Source organism: Hyperolius riggenbachi, chromosome 9 (genome assembly GCF_040937935.1).
Source record: "Hyperolius riggenbachi isolate aHypRig1 chromosome 9, aHypRig1.pri, whole genome shotgun sequence".
NCBI classification, from domain to species: Eukaryota; Metazoa; Chordata; class Amphibia; order Anura; family Hyperoliidae; genus Hyperolius; species Hyperolius riggenbachi.
This window is the reverse complement of record NC_090654.1, coordinates 8,916,979-8,937,743: the sequence shown is the minus strand read 5'-3', so window position 1 is coordinate 8,937,743 and position 20,765 is coordinate 8,916,979. Positions and strand designations below refer to the sequence as shown.

The 20,765-nt window shown below is 49.4% G+C and overlaps 1 protein-coding gene across 1 annotated transcript in view; it reads right to left on the bottom strand.

The window, feature by feature from the left end:
* NT5DC2 (5'-nucleotidase domain containing 2) overlaps positions 1 to 20,765 on the bottom strand; it is a 49,560-nt gene that overhangs the window by 21,500 nt on the left and 7,295 nt on the right. The window contains exons 2-6 of the mRNA XM_068255013.1: positions 17,484 to 17,668; positions 14,651 to 14,725; positions 8,794 to 8,849; positions 6,130 to 6,223; positions 3,269 to 3,397 (exon numbers count right to left, since the gene is read on the bottom strand). Of these exons, the coding sequence (XP_068111114.1) occupies positions 3,269 to 3,397; positions 6,130 to 6,223; positions 8,794 to 8,849; positions 14,651 to 14,725; positions 17,484 to 17,668 (539 nt within the window). The remainder of the gene's footprint in view (positions 1 to 3,268; positions 3,398 to 6,129; positions 6,224 to 8,793; positions 8,850 to 14,650; positions 14,726 to 17,483; positions 17,669 to 20,765) is intronic.

The following is a 20,765-nucleotide window of genomic DNA, read 5'->3' as shown; positions in this document are numbered from 1 at the left end:
GAGAGGCATGTGATCAGTTTGATCAGCTGATAGATTTGTAAGGATCTGATTTGCTGCTTTGGCACATGATCATGACCAGCGAATCAGAGCCTTACAAATCATTCAGCTGATCAGACTGGTCACATGCTTCTCCATGCCTTCTCACAAAGGTGCGTACACACACACACTACAGAAGCCAACGACGGGTCCGTCAGACACTCCCGCTGGGCGGACTTTCTGCCGACAGTAGTGCGTGTGTACGCGCTGTCTGCAGACTGATAAGGCTGTTTCTGAACAATCCGCTCAGCCATAGTCGCACCTCTATAATTTGACCCTCTCCCCCTCACTCCCTGTACATACAGGAATGCCCCTTAGGCAGTAATATAACTGAGTCATGTAACCTTCCCTCCACCCACACTACTCATTCCCTCTAATATAGGTGAAATGGCAAACTATTAATAAAATGATACTTCCACTCTAACGATTTGATGTCTCTACAGCAACCCTCCGACACGCGTCTCAGAGAACGCCGCATGGGGGAGAAGCTACCAAATACACTTCATCTATTTAGATTGTCAGCCCGTGGCCCGGGGAGTAACTACAATTCATGGACCTTTGATGGGGCCTCCAATATTCCCGCCCCATCCCTTGCCTCCCCCTGGTGACCCTCACAGCCTGGGGTCAATCCTAACCCTTACAGCCTGGTGGTCCATCTTGCAAGGGACAGGAAACAAGTGTGGATCTGAAGGGTGGAGCCTCTTACCAGGGGAACTAAAGTAGTAACTGGGGCCCCCTTACAGCTCTCGGCCCCCTTGCGGTCACAGAGGCTCCTCCCCTCTAGTTATGCCTGCCTCTGCCTGTGGCAGGGCCCTCCCTCCTTGTGTATCCTACCTGATCACGTAGTTCATAACATGAACTTCTATTACTGCTACTCCAGTGTATGATTCGGCACTGTGTGTCTAACGCTAGGTACATACCATACAATTTTCTGGCAGATTTACCTGCCAGGTCGATTTTTTCCAACATGTCTAATCTGAAACGATCAGAAAACCCCCGCTTAACCTTAACAACCCCCCCCCCTCCCACACACACATCTAACCTTATCCAACCCCTGCCACCAATCAACGTGGGGAAAAAAACAATCGTGCCCACTGAAATAACGGTATTGAGAGGAAATTTAGGCACAGATTAATAGTGCTATTTCAATGGGTGACTATGGCGGAGCATAGTGTAATGTTAGCATTTACATGAAGTGATTGGGGGTGAAATAAGGATTGAGTAGAAAGTAATTCGCACACATGTTTGTAGTGACTCGCAGGCTTTACACATATTTACTTAGGTTTTAATTTGAGGAAAGATCCAGTTCTCTATGGCTTCAGGAAACAGCTGGAAGCTCTGCAGATTTTTCATGCACAGGTCCTACTTAAAGGACAACCGAGGTGACATGTGACATAATGAGATAGACACGTGTACGTACAGTGCCTAGCACACAAATAACTAGACTGTGTTCCTTTTTTTCTTTCTCTGCCTGAAAGAGTTAAATATCAACAACAAAGACTTTTCTTCCTCGTCAACTGAGAACGTTTGGGATGGCCCAGGAGCTTATGTCTAACTTCTATACTGCCACCATAGTATCTGTTATCTGCTCATCCATACTGGTATGGTACGCTGGCTCCTCGTGCAGCGACAGATACAAGCTACAGAGAGTCATCAGGTCAGCAGAGAGAATCATAGGGAAACCCCTCCCCCCCGCTTGACTGCCTCTTCTACTCCAGACTGCGTTCCAGGGCTCAAAGAATTGCAAGTGATCCCTCACATCCAGGCCACCGCTACTTTATCCGGCTCCCACTGGGGAAGAGACTTCGGGTCATATCCACCAAGACAGCTAGGCACAAGAACACTTTCTTCCCCTCGGCTGTCAACCTTCTGAACTCTATAAAATGGCTCCCGCTCTAGGCCTGCAGTCAGAATGACTGCTCTGCTAGAACGGAGGCCCCAGCCTCCAGCATCACAGTGTTTAGCCGCCCAGCTCTGCACGGACAATATTGATTTGTTTATGTTTATTATGTCTGTTCTGTCTTAGTCTATAGTTCTTAATCTGTCATAGCAATTTGTCTTCCCTCCTGAGCTGTATTTACATCTTCTGTGCCAACCCCAATTCCGGGCACGACTTTGGGTCGTGCTTGGCGAATAAAACCTATTCTGATTCTGATATCAGGTATGTGAGTAACAGTTTCTATCTGGGTCGGGACCCAGTCAGACTACAATGTAAAGGCCCATACACACGTCGGATTTGCGCGAACGACGGGTCGTTTGAACGTTCCGTCGTTCGCACGTTTCCGCATGAAATCCGGCGTGTGTACAGACTATCGTTCGGGAGATAAGACTGGTTACCAACGATCCGCCGGGCGGATCGCTGGTAACCAGTCTTATCTCCCGAACGATAGTCTGTACACACGCCGGATTTCATGCGGAAACGTGCGAACGACGGAACGTTCAAACGACCCGTCGTTCGCGCAAATCCGACGTGTGTATGGGCCTTAAAGAGAACCAGAGATGAAGCACCCTCATGTATTTTACCTTATAAATCAGTGGGAACATGACAGTAAACACCTAATCTGCTCTTTGTTACATTGTTCTCTGTTTAATTTGCCTGTTATCACCTCTAAGATAAGAATCCCGACTAAGCAGTCGGCTGGCTTTGCTACAGAAAGATTATAGCTGAGACTGTGGTCTTTGGTGTCTTTTCAAGTCCAAGCCTGCCCCCTGCTGGCTTTGCTCAGAAATCATTATAGCTGAGTCATTATAGCAAAGCCAGACTCAATGCACAGTCCGGGATTCTTATCTCAGCTAGATAACAGACACTTTTAGCAGTGAGGATGAAACAGAGGGCAGGGTAGGTGTTTTCTCTAATGTTCCCACTGATTTCTATGGTAAAATACATGAGGGTGCTTCGTCTCTGGTTCACTTTAACCCTCACTGATAAGGAACTGCAGCCATAAACCACTTTCCTGGCTGTGAATGGCTTCTGAGAACAGGAAAGAGATAAAAAGGGTCAATAGGTCATAGATTTTAGTCCTGGCCTACTTCAATGCATGTTTCATTGAGAAGAGGCGATGAAACAGTGAAAATGTAAAAAGTAGATTTAAATTTAAAATAAAACGGTGGGACAACTAAAAAGGTCATTTTTACAAAAGGGAGGATAGATACAATTGTTTATCGCATTAGTTTATTTTCACCTCGGATGTCCTTTAAGGTTTTATACATAAAGGTATGAAGACAGCCTTACCGTCGTGTCCTTATATAAGTGAACCGGGTCAAAGTCAATCCCGTTATTGATGAAGAAGTCGGTTACACAAGAGATGAGCGTCATTTCCGCCAGAGAGAAAATATCCATGAACTGCTTCATTGAGGGGCCCTGGAAGATGAATACAAGCATTAACTACGATCAGCTAAACCGAGAACCACAACCGTTATAATGTTATATACACATTCTGTGACACGGTGACCAGCGGTGTGTGGATATATACAGCGTCTCACTGCTGGCGACCGACCGGTTTCGTCTCCAGTCTCCCTAAAGCCAGTCTTACTGCACCCAGGACAGTGTATAGCCCCCATATCCTTATATGGACTCAAAGTGCTTGAGAACCGCAGCCACTAAAGGGCGTACTCAGTAGGCCACCCAGGAGCATCAGGTAGTCCTGCCCAAGACCTCCTTACTTAGTAGGTACTGGCTTCAGCCAGGATTTGAAACCTGGTCTCGTGTGTCAGAGGCGGTACTCTTAGACAGTACACTATCCATCCACAGGGTGGCGCATGAAAGACTCGTACTATAGCCTTGCTGTGGGTGTCCTCCCTCCGCCTGTGCATTTGCTGCCATATGGGTTACTCTGTCACATGGGTAACGCTCTTATGTGGCAGCAGATGCAGGTGACACGTGCTTCAGTAACGCTGGGAAGACACACACAGCAGTGCTAGAGAGGTGTAGGTGGACCGGCTGCCAGCGTCTGCCTGTATACTCGCGCCTGTGATAGGCAGCCAGGCCAGTCTTTTGTGCACCACCCTGTAGTATAACTGGCAGCTTCATTTCCCACATCCGTACTGCTTGCCACAATGAATGGTCAGTGAGTGATTAATTCAGCTTGTAAACACAATAGGCAATCCTGGCGCATAATCTGGTGCTCAAGAGTGTTCAGTTAATTTCATCTCCTTCACGTGAGCCCAGCAGTCCAATCTGCTCCACGATGTCAACTGCTATACAGCAACGCCTGCTAACAGCATCTCAGGCGTCACCCGTCTCCACACCGCTCACTTTTCATTTAAAGTGGAGCTGAACTCTTGCACAGAACAGAAGGAACACATAGAGAAATGCACCCTGTATGTGTTTGGAGGGTTTAGCCTGTCTAATTCCCCCTCATCTGTGTCTAATCACAACTGTAATTTGATCTCTCAGCTGTGTGTATCCGCTGGCTGCCTCGGCAGAGCAGCTAATCTGTAAACACAGGATGTTAACCCTATGGCTGCTTCCATGAAAGTAGGAAGTAGACACACTGCAAATTTATTGCAGGATTTGTATTAGCTGTAACAAAGAAATGTTTTTATGCCGTTACTGCATATTCTGGCGTATAAGACTACTTTTTAACCCTTGAAAATCATCTAAAAAGTCAGGGGTCGTTTTATTCGCCGGGTGTCATTGATGGCGGGTGATACGCCCTATCCTGTTACCGCCTCTCAGATCTCGCTGCTGAGGATTGTAGTGAAGCGGCGCAGGCGCACATGTGCGAGATCCTATCCTGTTACTGCCTATCAGATCTCGCTGCTGAGGACTGTAGTGAAGCGGCGCAGGCGCACGTGTGAGATCCTATCCTGTTACCGCCTCTCAGATCTCGCTGCTGAGGACTGTAGTGAAGCAGCGCAGGCGCACATATGCAAGATCCTATCCTGTTACCGACTCTCATATCTCACTGCTGAGGACTGTAGTGAAGCAGCGCAGGCGCACATGTGCGAGATCCTATCCTGTTACTGCCTATCAGATCTCGCTGCTGAGGACTGTAGTGAAGCAGCGCAGGCGCACGTGTGAGATCCTATCCTGTTACCGCCTCTCAGATCTCGCTGCTGAGGACTGTAGTGAAGCAGCGCAGGCGCACATATACAAGATCCTATCCTGTTACCGACTCTCATATCTCACTGCTGAGGACTGTAGTGAAGCAGCGCAGGCGCACATGTGCGAGATCCTATCCTGTTACCGCCTCTCAGATCTCGCTGCTGAGGACTGTAGTGAAGCGGCGCAGGCGCACATGTGCGAGATCCTATCCTGTTACCACCTCTCAGATCTCGCTGCTGAGGACTGTAGTGAAGCGGCGCAGGCGCACATGTGCGAGATCCTATCCTGTTACCGCCTCTCAGATCTCGCTGCTGAGGACTGTAGTGAAGCGGCGCAGGTGCACATGTGCGAGATCTGAGAGGCAGAGAAGGAGGTAACTAGGATACAAGGGCGGGGCCAGAAGGATGAAAGAGGCGTGTTTTATGGGCACAGCGCAATCTATTCTTCCATACCACTCTGATAAACAGGGAGACAAGGAGAGCTGACCAATCCAACCAGTCAATCACCTATATACTGTTATATACTGAGTACCACATACAGTACAGCACCAGCATCTGTTCATACATAGAACCAGTATATAATTTTTTCTTTCATTTTTATTCGGTGTGCGTTGGAAGAGGGGTAGTCTTATACGGCGAGTATATTCCAAACTCTGTATTTTAACTGGAAAAGTTGGGAGTCATCTTATACGCCCAAATATACGGTACTTAACTTTTAGAGCAGAGAGGAATGTTATTATTTTGTCAAAATCAGAAATATAATATACAAACATAGCAGTTACTTTTTCAAATAAACTTTAAGGCCTACAGTATCTCCAGCGACCATTTCTATGCGCCAATACTTGGAAAAATGCAACAACAGCCGCACTTACTTATAAAAGCTTTATTTATTGCACATCACTGTAATATCCCAACGTGGGGTTTCAGGAAAGCTTTCGTCAGGGGAAAATATTTCATAGTGGAGTTTACTCCGGGAGAAATCTACATCTTATATGTATGTAGTTTACATTTTACAATTTTTCATATTTGTCCTTTAAGAACTGTTACCTTCCCATAGAAGTCGCTCATCTGGTAGATGGGGATGTGCGGAGTGCCCCCATAGAGCTCGATGACCTCCTCATCTGGGACGGGCTTCAGACCCCTGTGAATGGCAATATGAGAGCGGCATTAGTAAGTCGGCCCGGGCACTGTGCCAGGAATGGAGGAAGCACACAGCGGATGCTGGCACACACGGCACAGCCTGGCACACGCTGCAAGCTTCCCACATTCCAACCTGCAGCACAAATATCAACTTGTACTTTGTTTTCTGGGCAGCTGAGCTGGTTTAGTAATGAATAATGAGAGTTTGTCCTCCTAGATCCTCGTCCTGGGAGAGAAGCCAGTCTCAGGACTCCGCTCATTTCTCTGTGTATCATTCTAGATCTACATATGCTGCAAACATTAAAGAGGAACTTCAGCCTAAACAAACATACTGTCATTAAGTTACATTAGTTATGTTAATTAAAATAGGTAATATAATCTCTTACCCACACTGCTTTAAAAGAACAGGCAAATGTTTGATTTTTATGGGGGCTGCCATCTTTTTGGTTGAAAGGAGGTGACAGGGAGCATGAGACACAGTTCCAACTGTCCTGTGTGCTGATCACCCCTCCCAGTTGCTAGGCAACATGAATAACCACATAGGAAATCCCATCATGCTTTGCACAGCATCAGGGAAAAAAGCCCAGGCAGTTTTCTTTGACGGGTGGAGCTTAGCTAAAAATGCAGCTAAAAATGATGCTTTGGTAAGAAAAACAAAGTTCTGATGCTGTGAAACTGTTAAAGCTAATGTAACCCCTATAAAACAAAAAAAAAGTCAGATACTCACCTAAGGAGAGGGAAGGCTCTGACTCGTAATGAGCCTACCCTCTTCTCTCCCGATGGCCGGTGGATCCTCCGTGAAAATCCACCGCCGCGGGGACTTCGGAAGTCTTCGGAAGCACTCAGGCTCCCGAAGGCCGGCGGCTCCATACTGCGCACGCACGAGTGCATCATAGGCACGCGCGAGCGCGTCATAGAGGGCAATCGCGCATGCGTAGTATGGAGCGGCCCGCCTTCGGGAGCCCGAGTGCTCCTGAAGTCTTCCGAAACCTCCCTTCGGCCAGTATTTGACTGAAACGGTCGAATACTTCTATGGGGGATCCTGAGCGGGACCGGGCACCGGGAGATGATAGGGGAGGCTCATTAGGACCGAGCCTTCCCTCTCCTTAGGTGAGTATCCGACTTTTTCTTTTTATTACCCCGGTTCCCATTAGCTTTAAAGGAACACCAGGCCTTTTCAGCTCTGCTGAGTAGATTTTTAGTCTGGAGGTTCACTTTAAAGTGTAGCAGAGCTGAGATCATGTAAAAGTGTTATACATACCTGGGGCTTCCTCCAGCCCCATCTGCACAGATCACTCCCACACCGCCGTCCTCAGTCTTCTGCAGCTCTGGTACCGGGTCCCGTAACTTCAGCCAGTCACAGCTAGTCTCCGCAAAAGAAGTGCGCTCTTTACGTATCTCTCCTGCTGCAGAGATACGTAGAGAGCGCACTTCACTTGCATCAGACTAGCTGTGACTGGCTGAAGTTACGGGACCCGATACCGGCGCTACAGAAGGCTGAGGACAGCGGCGGGGGAGTGATCTGTGCAGATGGGGCTGGAGGAAGCCCCGGGTATGTATAACACTGTTATATGATCTCAGCTCTGCTACACTTTAAAGCAAACCTGTGAAATTGGAAAAATAAAAAGTTAGATACCGGTACTTACCTTGGGAGAGGCGTCCCCATCCGAAGCAGGTTGTTTTGGCGCACGCCGCTCAGAGGCGAGCGCCCCACAGCAGTAATGTTATGCTGCGCGGGGCGTGTAAGGGTAATTCTGGGCCCCCGAGATACATCTCCTGCTGCGCTGCTACGACTCGGAGGGGGAATAGTACTTAACGCCGCTGGGGAGATTAGCGGCAGCGGGGAAAGCCGTCATTCAGCTCCCCTGCATCCAGCTCACCAATGACGCCGTAATGCGTACGCTCCCCGATCGCCCGCCAGCGCAGTGGCAGACTCCCGCTCACGCTACATCCACGCTGCTGCGTATCCTCACGCTGGGGCGGGTGCAAGAGAACGGGAGAAGTCTTTGGATTATCCATCAGGAAAGGAACGCTGCAGTGACATCATCCACACATCTACAGCCAGGTGATGTGAGAAGTTATTATTCATATTGGGCACTGTTTAAAGATCAGAAACCACCGAGGGTTAAAATACATTTCATTCACAACTGAAGTGAGAGGGATATGCAGGCTGCCATATTTATTTCCTTTTAAGCAATGCAGATTGCCTGGCTGTCCTGCTGATCCTCTGCCTCTAACACATAGACCCTGAACAAGCATGCAGATCAGGTGTTCTGACTGAAGTCTGTCACCTGTCACCTCAGTTGTCCTTAAAAGGCAATTTAATGGGGGGCAGGAGATTCTCTAATTTTTGTGCCATAGGCTACAATAGCATAAGCGGTTTTAATAAACGCTAGTGTTTTGCGATTAGCGGGAATCAAGCGATTCCCGCTTAGGTGTGAATGGGCCCTTAGTCAGTTTAGGTTATAATCAGGAATGGTTCATATACAGCACAAGAGTTATAATAGCAGCAGTAAAGCACATATACCGCTCACATACGCGGTGGAGTAGTAGATAGCGAGGTGCGCTTACCTGTACGCCGTTCCCAGCTGGATATAATGAAACGCGTCGATCTTCATCAGCAGACTCTGAGAAATACAGTGAATACCGTTTATCTGTCACACGATGTACAGGACACGATCTGAGCGTGTATTGCACAAGCTTTATCGCCCTCTCGTCTGATCCTTCATAGTGCTTATATAAAAAACCAGAGTAATCCCTCCTGTATCATAATTAGAGTTGGGCCGAACGGTTCGCCGGCGAACGTGGTTCGCGCGAACGTAGGTGGTTCGCGTGCGGGTACCGCACGCGAACCTTTTGCGGAAGAAGTTCGGTTCGCCCCATAATGCACTGAGGGTCAACTTTGACCCTCTACATCACAGTCAGCAGGCCCAGTGTAGCCAATTAGGCTACACTAGCCCCTGGAGCCCCACCCCCCCCTTATATAAGGCAGGCAGCGGCGGCCATTACGGCCACTCGTGTGCCTGCATTAGTGAGAGTAGGGCGAGCTGCTGCAGTCTCTCATATAGGGAAAGATTAGTTAGGCTTAACTTCTTCCTGGCTGCATACCTGTTCTGTTCAGTGAGCCCTCAGCCCACTGCATACCTGTACTGTGATCCTGCCACTGCATACCTGTACTGTGATCCTGCCACTGCATACCTGTTCAGTGATCCTGCCACTGCATACCTGTTCAGTGATCCTGCCACTGCATACCTGTTCTGTTCAGTGAGCCCTCAGCCCACTGCATACCTGTACTGTGATCCTGCCACTCCATACCTGTTCAGTGATCCTGCCACTGCATACCTGTTCTGTTCAGTGAGCCCTCAGCCCACTGCATAACTGTACTGTGATCCTGCCACTCCATACCTGTTCAGTGATCCTGCCACTGCATACCTGTTCAGTGATCCTGCCACTGCATACCTGTTCTGTGAACCCGCCACTGTATACCTGTTCTGTTCAGTGGACCCGCCACTGTATACCTGTTCTGTGAACCCGCCACTGTATACCTGTTCTGTTCAGTGGACCCGCCACTGTATACCTGTTCTGTTCAGTGGACCCGCCACTGTATACCTGTTCTGTTCAGTGGACCCGCCACTGTATACCTGTTCAGTGAACCCGCCACTGCATACCTGTTGTGTTCAGTGAACCTGCCACTGCATACCTGTTGTGTTCAGTGAACCTGCCACTGCATACCTGTTCTGTGAACCCGCCACTGTATACCTGTTCTGTTCAGTGGACCCGCCACTGTATACCTGTTCAGTGAACCCGCCACTGTATACCTGTTCTGTTCAGTGGACCCGCCACTGTATACCTGTTCTGTTCAGTGGACCCGCCACTGTATACCTATTGTGTTCAGTGATCCTGCCACTGCATACCTGTTCTGTGAACCCGCCACTGTATACCTGTTCTGTTCAGTGGACCCGCCACTGTATACCTGTTCTGTGAACCCGCCACTGTATACCTGTTCTGTTCAGTGGACCCGCCACTGTATACCTGTTCTGTTCAGTGGACCCGCCACTGTATACCTGTTCTGTTCAGTGGACCCGCCACTGTATACCTGTTCTGTTCAGTGGACCCGCCACTGCATACCTATTGTGTTCAGTGATCCTGCCACTGCATACCTGTTCTGTGAACCCGCCACTGTATACCTGTTCTGTTCAGTGGACCCGCCACTGTATACCTGTTCTGTGAACCCGCCACTGTATACCTGTTCTGTTCAGTGGACCCGCCACTGTATACCTGTTCTGTTCAGTGGACCCGCCACTGTATACCTGTTCTGTTCAGTGGACCCGCCACTGTATACCTGTTCTGTTCAGTGGACCCGCCACTGTATACCTGTTCTGTGAACCCGCCACTGTATACCTGTTCTGTTCAGTGGACCCGCCACTGTATACCTGTTTAGTGAACACGCCACTGCATACCTATTGTGTTCAGTGATCCTGCCACTGCATACCTGTTCTGTGAACCCGCCACTGTATACCTGTTCTGTTCAGTGGACCCGCCACTGTATACCTGTTCTGTTCAGTGGACCCGCCACTGTATACCTGTTCTGTTCAGTGGACCCGCCACTGTATACCTGTTCTGTTCAGTGGACCCGCCACTGTATACCTGTTCTGTTCAGTGGACCCGCCACTGTATACCTGTTTAGTGAACACGCCACTGCATACCTATTGTGTTCAGTGATCCTGCCACTGCATACCTGTTCTGTGAACCCGCCACTGTATACCTGTTCTGTTCAGTGGACCCGCCACTGTATACCTGTTTAGTGAACACGCCACTGCATACCTATTGTGTTCAGTGATCCTGCCACTGCATACCTGTTCTGTGAACCCGCCACTGTATACCTGTTCTGTTCAGTGGACCCGCCACTGTATACCTGTTCTGTTCAGTGGACCCGCCACTGTATACCTGTTCTGTGAACCCGCCACTGTATACCTGTTCTGTTCAGTGAACCCACCGCATCAGTGCGCATACCTGTGCAGTTAAGTGAACCCACCTACCTACGTGAGTGCACGCAGTGTGATATACCACTCCGTGCATACCCAATATGGACAAAACAGGTAGAGGAAGAGGAAGAAGTAGTGGCAGAGGCAGAGGAAGGCCACCCGGCAGGTCTGCGCGAGGTCATGTAAATGTAATTTCGTGTGGACCTGGCCCACAGTACAGTGCTCGGAAGAAGGCACGTCCCATCACCTCCCAAGATTCGTGATCATTACCTTGCCGTGGTGAAGGGGCTTGCGTATCACAATGAAGCAATGACCGGCGCCTAGATGAGTGTCTCGGGGGGCACACAAAAGATAATAAGGTCGTTGCTTCATTGTGGTCAGACCAAATTTGATCAGCTGGACAGTCACTGTTCTGTCATTCAGCTACATCAGCCAGGCCGACCATATGGGCTGTAAAGCCACAAAAACCTGCACTCTCGCCATGGTGCGCACCAGTCCAGCACGGCCGTCACTAGTACAAACAGCTGTTTGCGGTGCGTTACACGGTGAGTTTGGTGTGTCAGTGTGAAGCAGTACCTTAATTACACTACCTGATTGATGTATACACATGCAAGATGTTTTAAAGCACTTTAGGCCTGTCATTTAGCATTCAATGTGATTTCTGCCCTTAAAACGCTGCTTTGCGTCAAATCCAGATTTTTCCCGGGGACTTTTGGCGTGTATCCCACTCCGCCATGCCCCCCTCCAGGTGTTAGACCCCTTGAAACATCTTTTCCATCACTTTTGTGGCCAGCATAATTATTTTTTTTTTTCAAAGTTCGCATCCCCATTGAAGTCTATTGCGGTTCGCGAACTTTAACGCGAACCGAACGTTCCGCGAAAGTTCGCGAACCCGGTTCGCGAACCTAAAATCGGAGGTTCGGCCCAACTCTAATCATAATATCATTTATTGGGTGGTGTCTGTATTTGCGGTTATACTAGACTAATAACGCTATTCCTTATATTCAGATTCCCCACTATAAATCTGGCCAGCTTGCCCTTGTGCAAGACGGAGGCGTGTCTGTGGCAGTTAGTTGTTATGGCGGCGGCCTGGCGGGTACACACGGTGCGTTCCCGCACTCGATTTCCCACTCGATTCCCGTCGACTCGATTATTTCCGACATGTCCGATTTGCGTTTCGATGGATCGTTAGGTCGATTCGCATGTAAAGTATGCCAAATCGACCTAACGATCCATCGAAACGCAAATCGGACATGTCGGAAATAATCGAGTCGACGGGAATCGAGCGGGAAATCGAGTGCAGGAACGCACCGTGTGTACCCATCATTAGACAGATAGTGTGCACTGTCTGTCCTCTACTCTGCGGTCTGTCTGATTTGATGTAAAGTCCAACCCCAATTTCATTAAAGTAAAAGTACCCCACATCATCTGGTGACATCATCACGTATAAGTTGTACTATGTCTGCTGGCACCGGCAGCCGGGGGAGGGGCAGCAAGGGCAAGAGGACAGGGAGCAACATTACAGCCACCCTCAGAAGATCTGCCGTGTCAGTGTCGACCCCAGCGGGCAGCCCAGAGCCTACCCTCAGTCTGCTAGCTTTTCACTCCAGGCGCCGCGATGAACTCAGGGCTGTTAGCCGCAAGGAGTTTGAGGAGGATGTTCTGGGTTTTGAGGGGGGGGGGGGGGGGGGGGGGGTATGATGTTGATGATGGGATGAAGGACCGTGACTACCATCCACAGGATGGGGATGTCAGCTCTGACTGAGGAGGAGGATGCGTCGGTGGGTTTGGCACGGAGGATCAGCATTGCAGACAGTGGCCGTGGAATGCGGGACCCACCACATCCTTCTGCCGCTACCACCAGCCGCACCACTCAACCCCCAACCGCCACAGGGAGAAAAGCAGCAGCATCCCATTCAGGCCGCAGGGGAATCTTCACCTCCCCAATCTGGCCGCCACGGTGCCACAGGCCACTGCTGCTGATACCACCACCTATATTCAACCCAAAACACAATTGCAGTGTCATTTTTTGGAGGTGTCTGGGCTGAAAACTGTCATGTCCCAGTTGTGCGATTGGACTTTGGACACAATGTGGTCTGCACAACCGCTGTCTGGAACCTAGGCCTGATGTTAATTGGCAGCTTTTTTTTTTTTTTTTTTCATTTTATGTCCACCAAATAATTAATTAGTATTTCCCTTTAAAAAACATGATGCTGAATGCATCATTTACCCTAAAAACCATTTTAAAGCTATTTAAAGGGCACTTCCGGGTTTTCTATCCGGATACCCGAATAGGTCGGGTACCCGCGGATAATTTGGTCGGATATCCGGATCGGATCCGGATATCCGCAAGGTCGGATCCGGATACCCGGATCCGGATATCTGGGTACCCAGGTCCGGGCGGGTAATAAAAAGCACTACCCGAGTATCTGGCAGTGAGTGAGGAGGGGGGAGGCAGGAGGTCCTCATTGGGGAAAAGCAGCTTGTTGTGCTGTGTGAGGAGTCTGCCAGTGAGTGAGGAGGCAGGAGAGCAGCATTGGGGAAAAGCAGCTTGTTGTGCTGTGTGAGGAGTCTGCCAGTGAGTGAGGAGGGGGGAGGCAGGAGAGCATCATTGGGGAAAAGCAGCTTGTAGTGCTGTGTGAGGAGTCTGACAGTGAGTGAGGAGGGGGAGGGAGGAGAGCAGCATTGGGGAAAAGCAGCTTGTTGTGCTGTGTGAGGAGTCTGACAGTGAGTGAGGAGGGGGGAGGCAGGAGAGCATCATTGGGGAAAAGCAGCTTGTTGTGCTGTGTGAGGAGTCTGACAGTGAGTGAGGAGAGAGGAGGCGGGAGAGCATCATTGGGGAAAAGCAGCTTGTTGTGCTGTGTGAGGAGTCTGACAGTGAGTGAGGAGGGGGGAGGCAGGAGAGCATCATTGGGGAAAAGCAGCTTGTTGTGCTGTGTGAGGAGTCTGACAGTGAGTGAGGAGAGAGGAGGCGGGAGAGCATCATTGGGGAAAAGCAGCTTGTTGTGCTGTGTGAGGAGTCTGACAGTGAGTGAGGAGGGAGGAGGCAGGAGAGCAGCATTGGGGAAAAGCAGCTTGTTGTGCTGTGTGAGGAGTCTGACAGTGAGTGAGGAGGGAGGAGGCAGGAGAGCAGCATTGGGGAAAAGCAGCTTGTTGTGCTGTGTGAGGAGTCTGACAGTGAGTGAGGAGGGAGGAGGCAGGAGAGCAGCAGTGTCTCATTTGGGGGGGGGGGGGGGCATCCTCACAAGTTTGCCTCAGGCAGCAGAAAGTCTAGAACCGGTGCTATTTTGATGGGTGTGCTAAAATATTGGTACACTGGACCCGAGTGTGACTTTTCATTTTGGGCATTTATCCTCTTTTTAGTTAAGTATCATTTTTTGTTTTTATTTCACCACGGCTTTGTTTTTTAAAAACAAACATGTAAACACTCCAGAAATAAATACCTTCTGTATATCGTAGTGAAGCCCTCGGATGGCAAATCCCGGCAGATATTCGTAGCTTCTGATTCCTTCTGGATACTGCAACAAAGAGTACAGGTTTCAATACAATGAACATGGGCGTCCGCTGAAAAATTTCCAGGGGAAGCAAGCTGAAAAAAGGGCGTGGCCATGGACCAGAATGTGGGTGTGGTCACGGGTGGAGCCAAATTTACATGAACTTATGCAATTAATTGGCAGCAGATTCCCGCAAAATGCATTTGCATTGAAGAACCTGTAAAAGCAAATATAATCAACTTACCCGGCAGATGACCCCTCCAGCGATGATCTCAGGTCACTCGCGCAGCAACTCGGACAGCTAAATCTCCCGCCTCACGCTGTGCCGGCCAGTAAGGAGTTCCGGGTGATGCGGTGGGAGTGTGTATCACTCCGCATCATCTCCGGACTCCGTGGGCTAAGAAGATCGCTTCGCTGCCACTCTGCTTCCGGGACGGAGGGACAAGCGAACTCTACGGGGGCCAAGTGCCCCCCCCCTGCGCGGACGCCCATGACGATGAAAGTTGAGATATCATTGGAACTGTCCAGAGACAAGTCAAGATGTACGGTAAAATCTAGGGAGGTGGTTTTGTTGGACTAGGGGCGGAGCTTGATGCTGAACTGCAGGTAAGTGAAGAAACCCTTAGGGTCATTTTATACTCATGTGCAGCGGTAGCTGCAGTGTTCTCCCCAGGCTCTTTTAGCCGGGTGCTCCGCCCAGCTAGTTTTGGTGACCACCCGGCTGTGATTGGCTCACCTCCTCACCTCCTCCTATGCTGTAAGCAGACATGCGCATAGAAGCACCGGCCCTGCATCCTCTCATCTCGCCCCACCCGGCTACTTTTTCATGCCACCCGGCTGGAAATCATTTCTGGAGAGAACACTGCAGCTGCATGATTCAGAATAATCGTACCGCAGCCGAGAAGTCACGTTATAGGTGCAGTGCAACCAAAGGGGAACAAAACTGATCATGAGACTTCTGGGAGTCTCAGGGTAACGCACTGCAGGTTCTGCAGCACCCGGAGCACTTCCGCTGCATCGCAGGCAGTCAGTCATGCCTCATCGACTTTAATGGCCACCGCGAGGAGTTGCGGTGATGTGACGCGTTAAGTATAAAAGGGGCCTTAAAGTGACCTTGTAACAAGAGGAACGTGGAGGCAGACATATTTATCTCCATTTAAACAATGGCAATTCCCTGTTATGATGACAATGGCAATTACTACAGCCACTGACTCAGAAGTCTCCACATCAGGTGCTCTGACTACAGTATGACCGCATGCTTGTTCCAGGTGTGCAGTTCAGACGCTGCTTAAAGAACACCTAAAGTGAGAGGGAAATGGCGGCTGCCATATTTATTTTTGCTTAAACAATGCAGATTGCCTGACTGTGCTGCTGATCCTCTGCCTCTAATACTTTTAGCCATAGCCCCTGAACAAGCATGCAGCAGATCAGGTGACTGAAGTCAGACTGGAGTAGCTGCATGCTTGTTTCCGGTGTGTGATTCAGACACTACTGCAGCCAAAGAGATCAGCAGGACTGTCAGCGACTGGTATTGTTTAAAAGGAAATTAATATGGCAGCCTCCATATCCCTCTCACTTCAGGTGTCCTTTAAGCCAGAGAGATCAGCAGGGCAGCCAGGGAACTGGTATTGTTTACAAGGAAATTAATATGGCAGCACCCATATCCCTGTTAAGGGGCCCATACACCTAACGATTTTCCCACCGATATACGGCCAATTCGATCACAGTGATCGAATCGGCTGTGAAATCGCCGTGCACACCGCTGACAGAACGATCGATTTCCGTCCGAAATCGATCGTTCCCATCGATCTGTCCGTGCGGAAGATTTTTCTCGATCGTCGGCGGGTCGGGAGTGCGTCAATAGCAGCGTTCGAATGCCCAATGACCGATGCAATACAGCTGGTATACATTACCTGCTCCGCCGGCGCGAGGCCCCGCTGTCACTGCTGTCTTCTCTGCTCTGGTCTTCGGCATGCTTCTCTTCTTCCTGCCCGGCAGGAAGTTTAACCAGTAAAGGGAGCTCTACGTGCTGAGAGCCACAACAGTGCCACCCGCTGGTGCCAGGAAGGTAAATATATCCAGCCTTGTCGAGCCATGATAGCGGGACGCTTCGGGGGAGCCAGCGCTGGACTGCCTGCAGCTACAGGGGAGGGGGGAGGCTCATTGGGACCCTGAGGCTTCCCCCTACCGAGGTGAGTACCCCCCAGGGGATGTTTTTTTCAGTACAGGGTCTTTTTTACTGTGGACTTTCTTAATACAGCAAAATCTAGCGGTTTACTCTACAATTACTTCCACTAATAAATCAGTAGTTCAGTTTGATATAGTGCAGAAACGTTCCGCTTTTACTGATGGCCGACACGGTACAACACTCTGCTGCTACTGCTAGTGTGACAGATCGGTGAGCGTAGGATGACCGATGTCCTCACCTTGTATTGGTTCTATTAGTGTGACAGATCGGTGAGCGTAGGATGACCGATGTCCTCACCTTGCATTGGTTCTATTAGTGTGACAGATCGGTGAGCGTAGGATGACCGATGTCCTCACCTTGCATTGGTTCTATTAGTGTGACAGATCGGTGAGCGTAGGATGACCGATGTCCTCACCTTGTATTGGTTCTATTAGTGTGACAGATCGGTGAGAGATACGATGATTGCTATACTCACCTTGTATTGGTTCTATTAGTGTGACAGATCGGTGAGCGTACAATGATTGCTATACTCACCTTGTATTGGTTCTATTAGTGTGACAGATTGGTGAGAGATACGATGACCGATGTCCTCACCTTGTATTGCTTGATGAGGATGTCCCGGGCGGTGGTGAAGATCATCTTGTGTAGCTCGTCAGAGTATTCCGCCAGCGTGTAGTCGTAGTCAAACCCGTAGATCTCGATGTCCGCCAGACTGATCTCATTGTTAGAGAATATGGCGGCTGGGTTCAGAATACTGCAAACGCCCGGAGGAAGGAGATCTGCAGCGTTACAGAGAGATTACTGTTATTATTCTATATAATATATAGTGACATCATCTGCCGCTGTACAGAGTGAGAAACAAACAGCATAAAAATACAGACATCAGTACGTAATACAGAAGTGTCAGTCAGCGTGAATGTCACAGTGACTGAGGCTCCGGTCCCTCAAGGATATTAAATGGATCTGAAATTTGCACAGGACAGAAAGAAAACACAGAGAAATGCACCCTGTGTGTATTTAGAGAGTTTAGCCTGTCTAACCCCCCTCATCTGTGACTAATCACAGCTGTAATTTGATCTCTCAGGTGTATCAGCTGGCTGCCTCGGCAGAGCAGATAATTTGTAAGCACAGGATGTTAACCCTATGTCCGCTTCCATGAAAGCAGGAAGTAGACACACTGCAGATTTATATCAGCTGTGACAAAGAAATGTTTTTCTTTAAACGTTAGTATGCTGTTGCGTATCTTTTAGAGCAGACAGGAAGTTCCGAGTTCAGGTCCGCTTTCAATTTCACATGCGTTTTTCCGTATGCACATTTTTGCATTATTATATGCTAATTTTATGTGAATTTTTGCACATGCTAGTGCAATTGACAATCATTAGATGGGAAACAGATGCCTGAAAATCTGAAGCCAGATGACAATAGGAGCTAGTCCACTGAAACTGCATTGGTTTCAGTGGAAATGGGCCCTAAAACATGGTAAAAATGTACAGAAATTTACAAGAAAAGAAAGTGAGAGGATTCTGCTGTACTGGGCTTACAGAGGAATACACAGGAAACCAGAGGAGGCACAATGTGTAAGTTTTGTGTGCAAAGGTGGTGCATACTGCATCATATTCAGCAAGTAGCAATGCTGGGCCAGTAGCTGAAGTGAAATCGCCTCACTTTAAAGGACAACTGACGTGAGAGTGATATGGAGGCTGCCATATTTATTTCCTGTTAAACAATACCACTTGCCTGGCTGTCCTGCTGATCTATTTGGCTGCAGTAGTCTCTGAATCACACCAGGAACAAGCATGCAGCTAACCTTGTCAGATCTGCCAATAATGTCAGGAACACCTGATCTGCTGCATGCTTGTTCAGGGTCTATGGCTAAAAGTATTAGAGGAAGAGGATCAGCATGGCAGCCAGGTAACTGGTATTGTTTAAAGTGAACCTAAAGTCACCCCAAAAAAATGAGATGAACTCACCTGGGGCTTCCCTCAGCCCCCTGAAGACAATCGGTGCCCTCGCATCCCCGCTCCGATGGCCCAGGACCCGCCGGCGAACACTTCCAGTTTGGCCGTCACCGGCCGACAGGCATGGGAACGCGAGTGATTGTTCGCGTTCCCAGCCTGTATATCGCCCCCCTATGCCAGGAGGCCGCAATAGCAGCATAGGGGGCGATATACAGGCTGGGAACGCGAACAATCACTCGCGTTCCCATGCCTGTCGGCCGGTGACAGCCAAACCGGAAGTGTTCGCCGGCGGGGTCCTGGGCCATCGGAGAGGGGGATGCGAGGGCACCGATCGTCTTCAGGGGGCTGAGGGAAGCCCCAGGTGAGTAAATCTCATTTTTTTGGGTGACTTTAGGTTCTCTTTAACAGGAAATACAATATGGCAGCCTCCATATACCTCTCACTTCAGTTGTCCTTTAAGGTGGCCATACATCTAGGGAATTTGCAGCCGATCGACCATCTAATTAGATACGTTTATCGAATCAGATGAAAATCAGTGGCGCCACACAAGCATGCCCCGATCGACGATTTTGACCAATTTTGGGTCAAAATCAGCCGAATGTAATGTATCAATTTAAACCTGGGTGGGACTTGATTAGTTCATTTTCAAACTGCATATATTTGCATAAAAATGTATATAAATATGCATGCACTCGGAAATATCTGCATCTCATTGATCCTCCCCCGCCACAACATCCTAGGCTTGTACTTGCCTTGGGAGTGGCCGAGACCAGAACAGTCCGGAAGAAAGCAGGTCTGGTAGAAGGAAGGCCACAGAGCAGAGTATTATAGTCATTAAAGAAACTCTGTAACTAAAAAAAGTTTCCCTGGGGGGGTTTTCACCTCGGGTGGGGGAAGCCTCCAGATCCTATCGAGGCTTCCCCCCGTCCTCCTCGGTCCCACGGCGGTGGCGAAAATCCTCCCGGAACGATGGGGATGTAAATATTTACCTCCTCGGCTCCAGCGCAGGCGCAGTATAGGCTCTCCGCACAGAGATAGATGGAAATAGCTGATCGCTGTCAGTCCACTCTGCAAGTCTCCTGCGCCTGCGTAGTAGAGCGGACCCGACGGAGATCAACTATTTTCCATGCTGAGAGCTGCAACAGCACCCCCCGCTGGAGCCAGGGAAGGTAAACATAGCAAGCCTTGTCAGGCTTGTCGAGGGAGGATTCCGGGACACTTCGGGGGATCCAGCGCTGGACTCCTACAGGGGAGGGGGAAGCCTCATTGGGACTCTCAGGCTTCCCCCTCCCGAGGTGAGTAACCCCCAGGGGAACTTTTTTTTGTTACAGAGTCTCTTTAAGGCGAGGTACAGTATTATTATAAGGACATATGAAGTGTGTTTTAGGAAAGGCTATTTGTTACATAGATGGGGATAAAAATAACCCAGAATATGATAAGCAAACACACTAAACAAACACTGGGTTATCCAAATCTGAATAGTGCAATGCGGTTCCCAGTCTTCAGCACACCGGACTCCTAATAAGAGGAGCACACAAGATTGTATGCCTATAAAATAATGCAGAAGGTGACTGATGTATAAGTAAACAACAATGACTCAAATAATACAACCAAACAAAACCCAGCGAGGCTGACAAGTGCAGTGCCAAGTGCAGCGACGGATGAGAGAGAGAGAGAGAGAGAGAGAGAGAGAGAGAGAGAGAGAGAGAGAGAGAGAGAGAGAGAGAGAGAGAGAGAGAGAGAGAGAGAGAGAGAGAGAGAGAGAGAGAGAGAGAGAGAGAGAGAGAGAGAGAGAGAGGAGAGAGAGAGAGAGAGAGAGGGAGAGAGGGAGAGAGGGAGAGAGAGAGAGAGAGGGGGGGGGAGGAGAGAGGGGGAGAGAGGGGGAGAGAGGGGGGGGGGGAGAGAGAGAGAGAGAGAG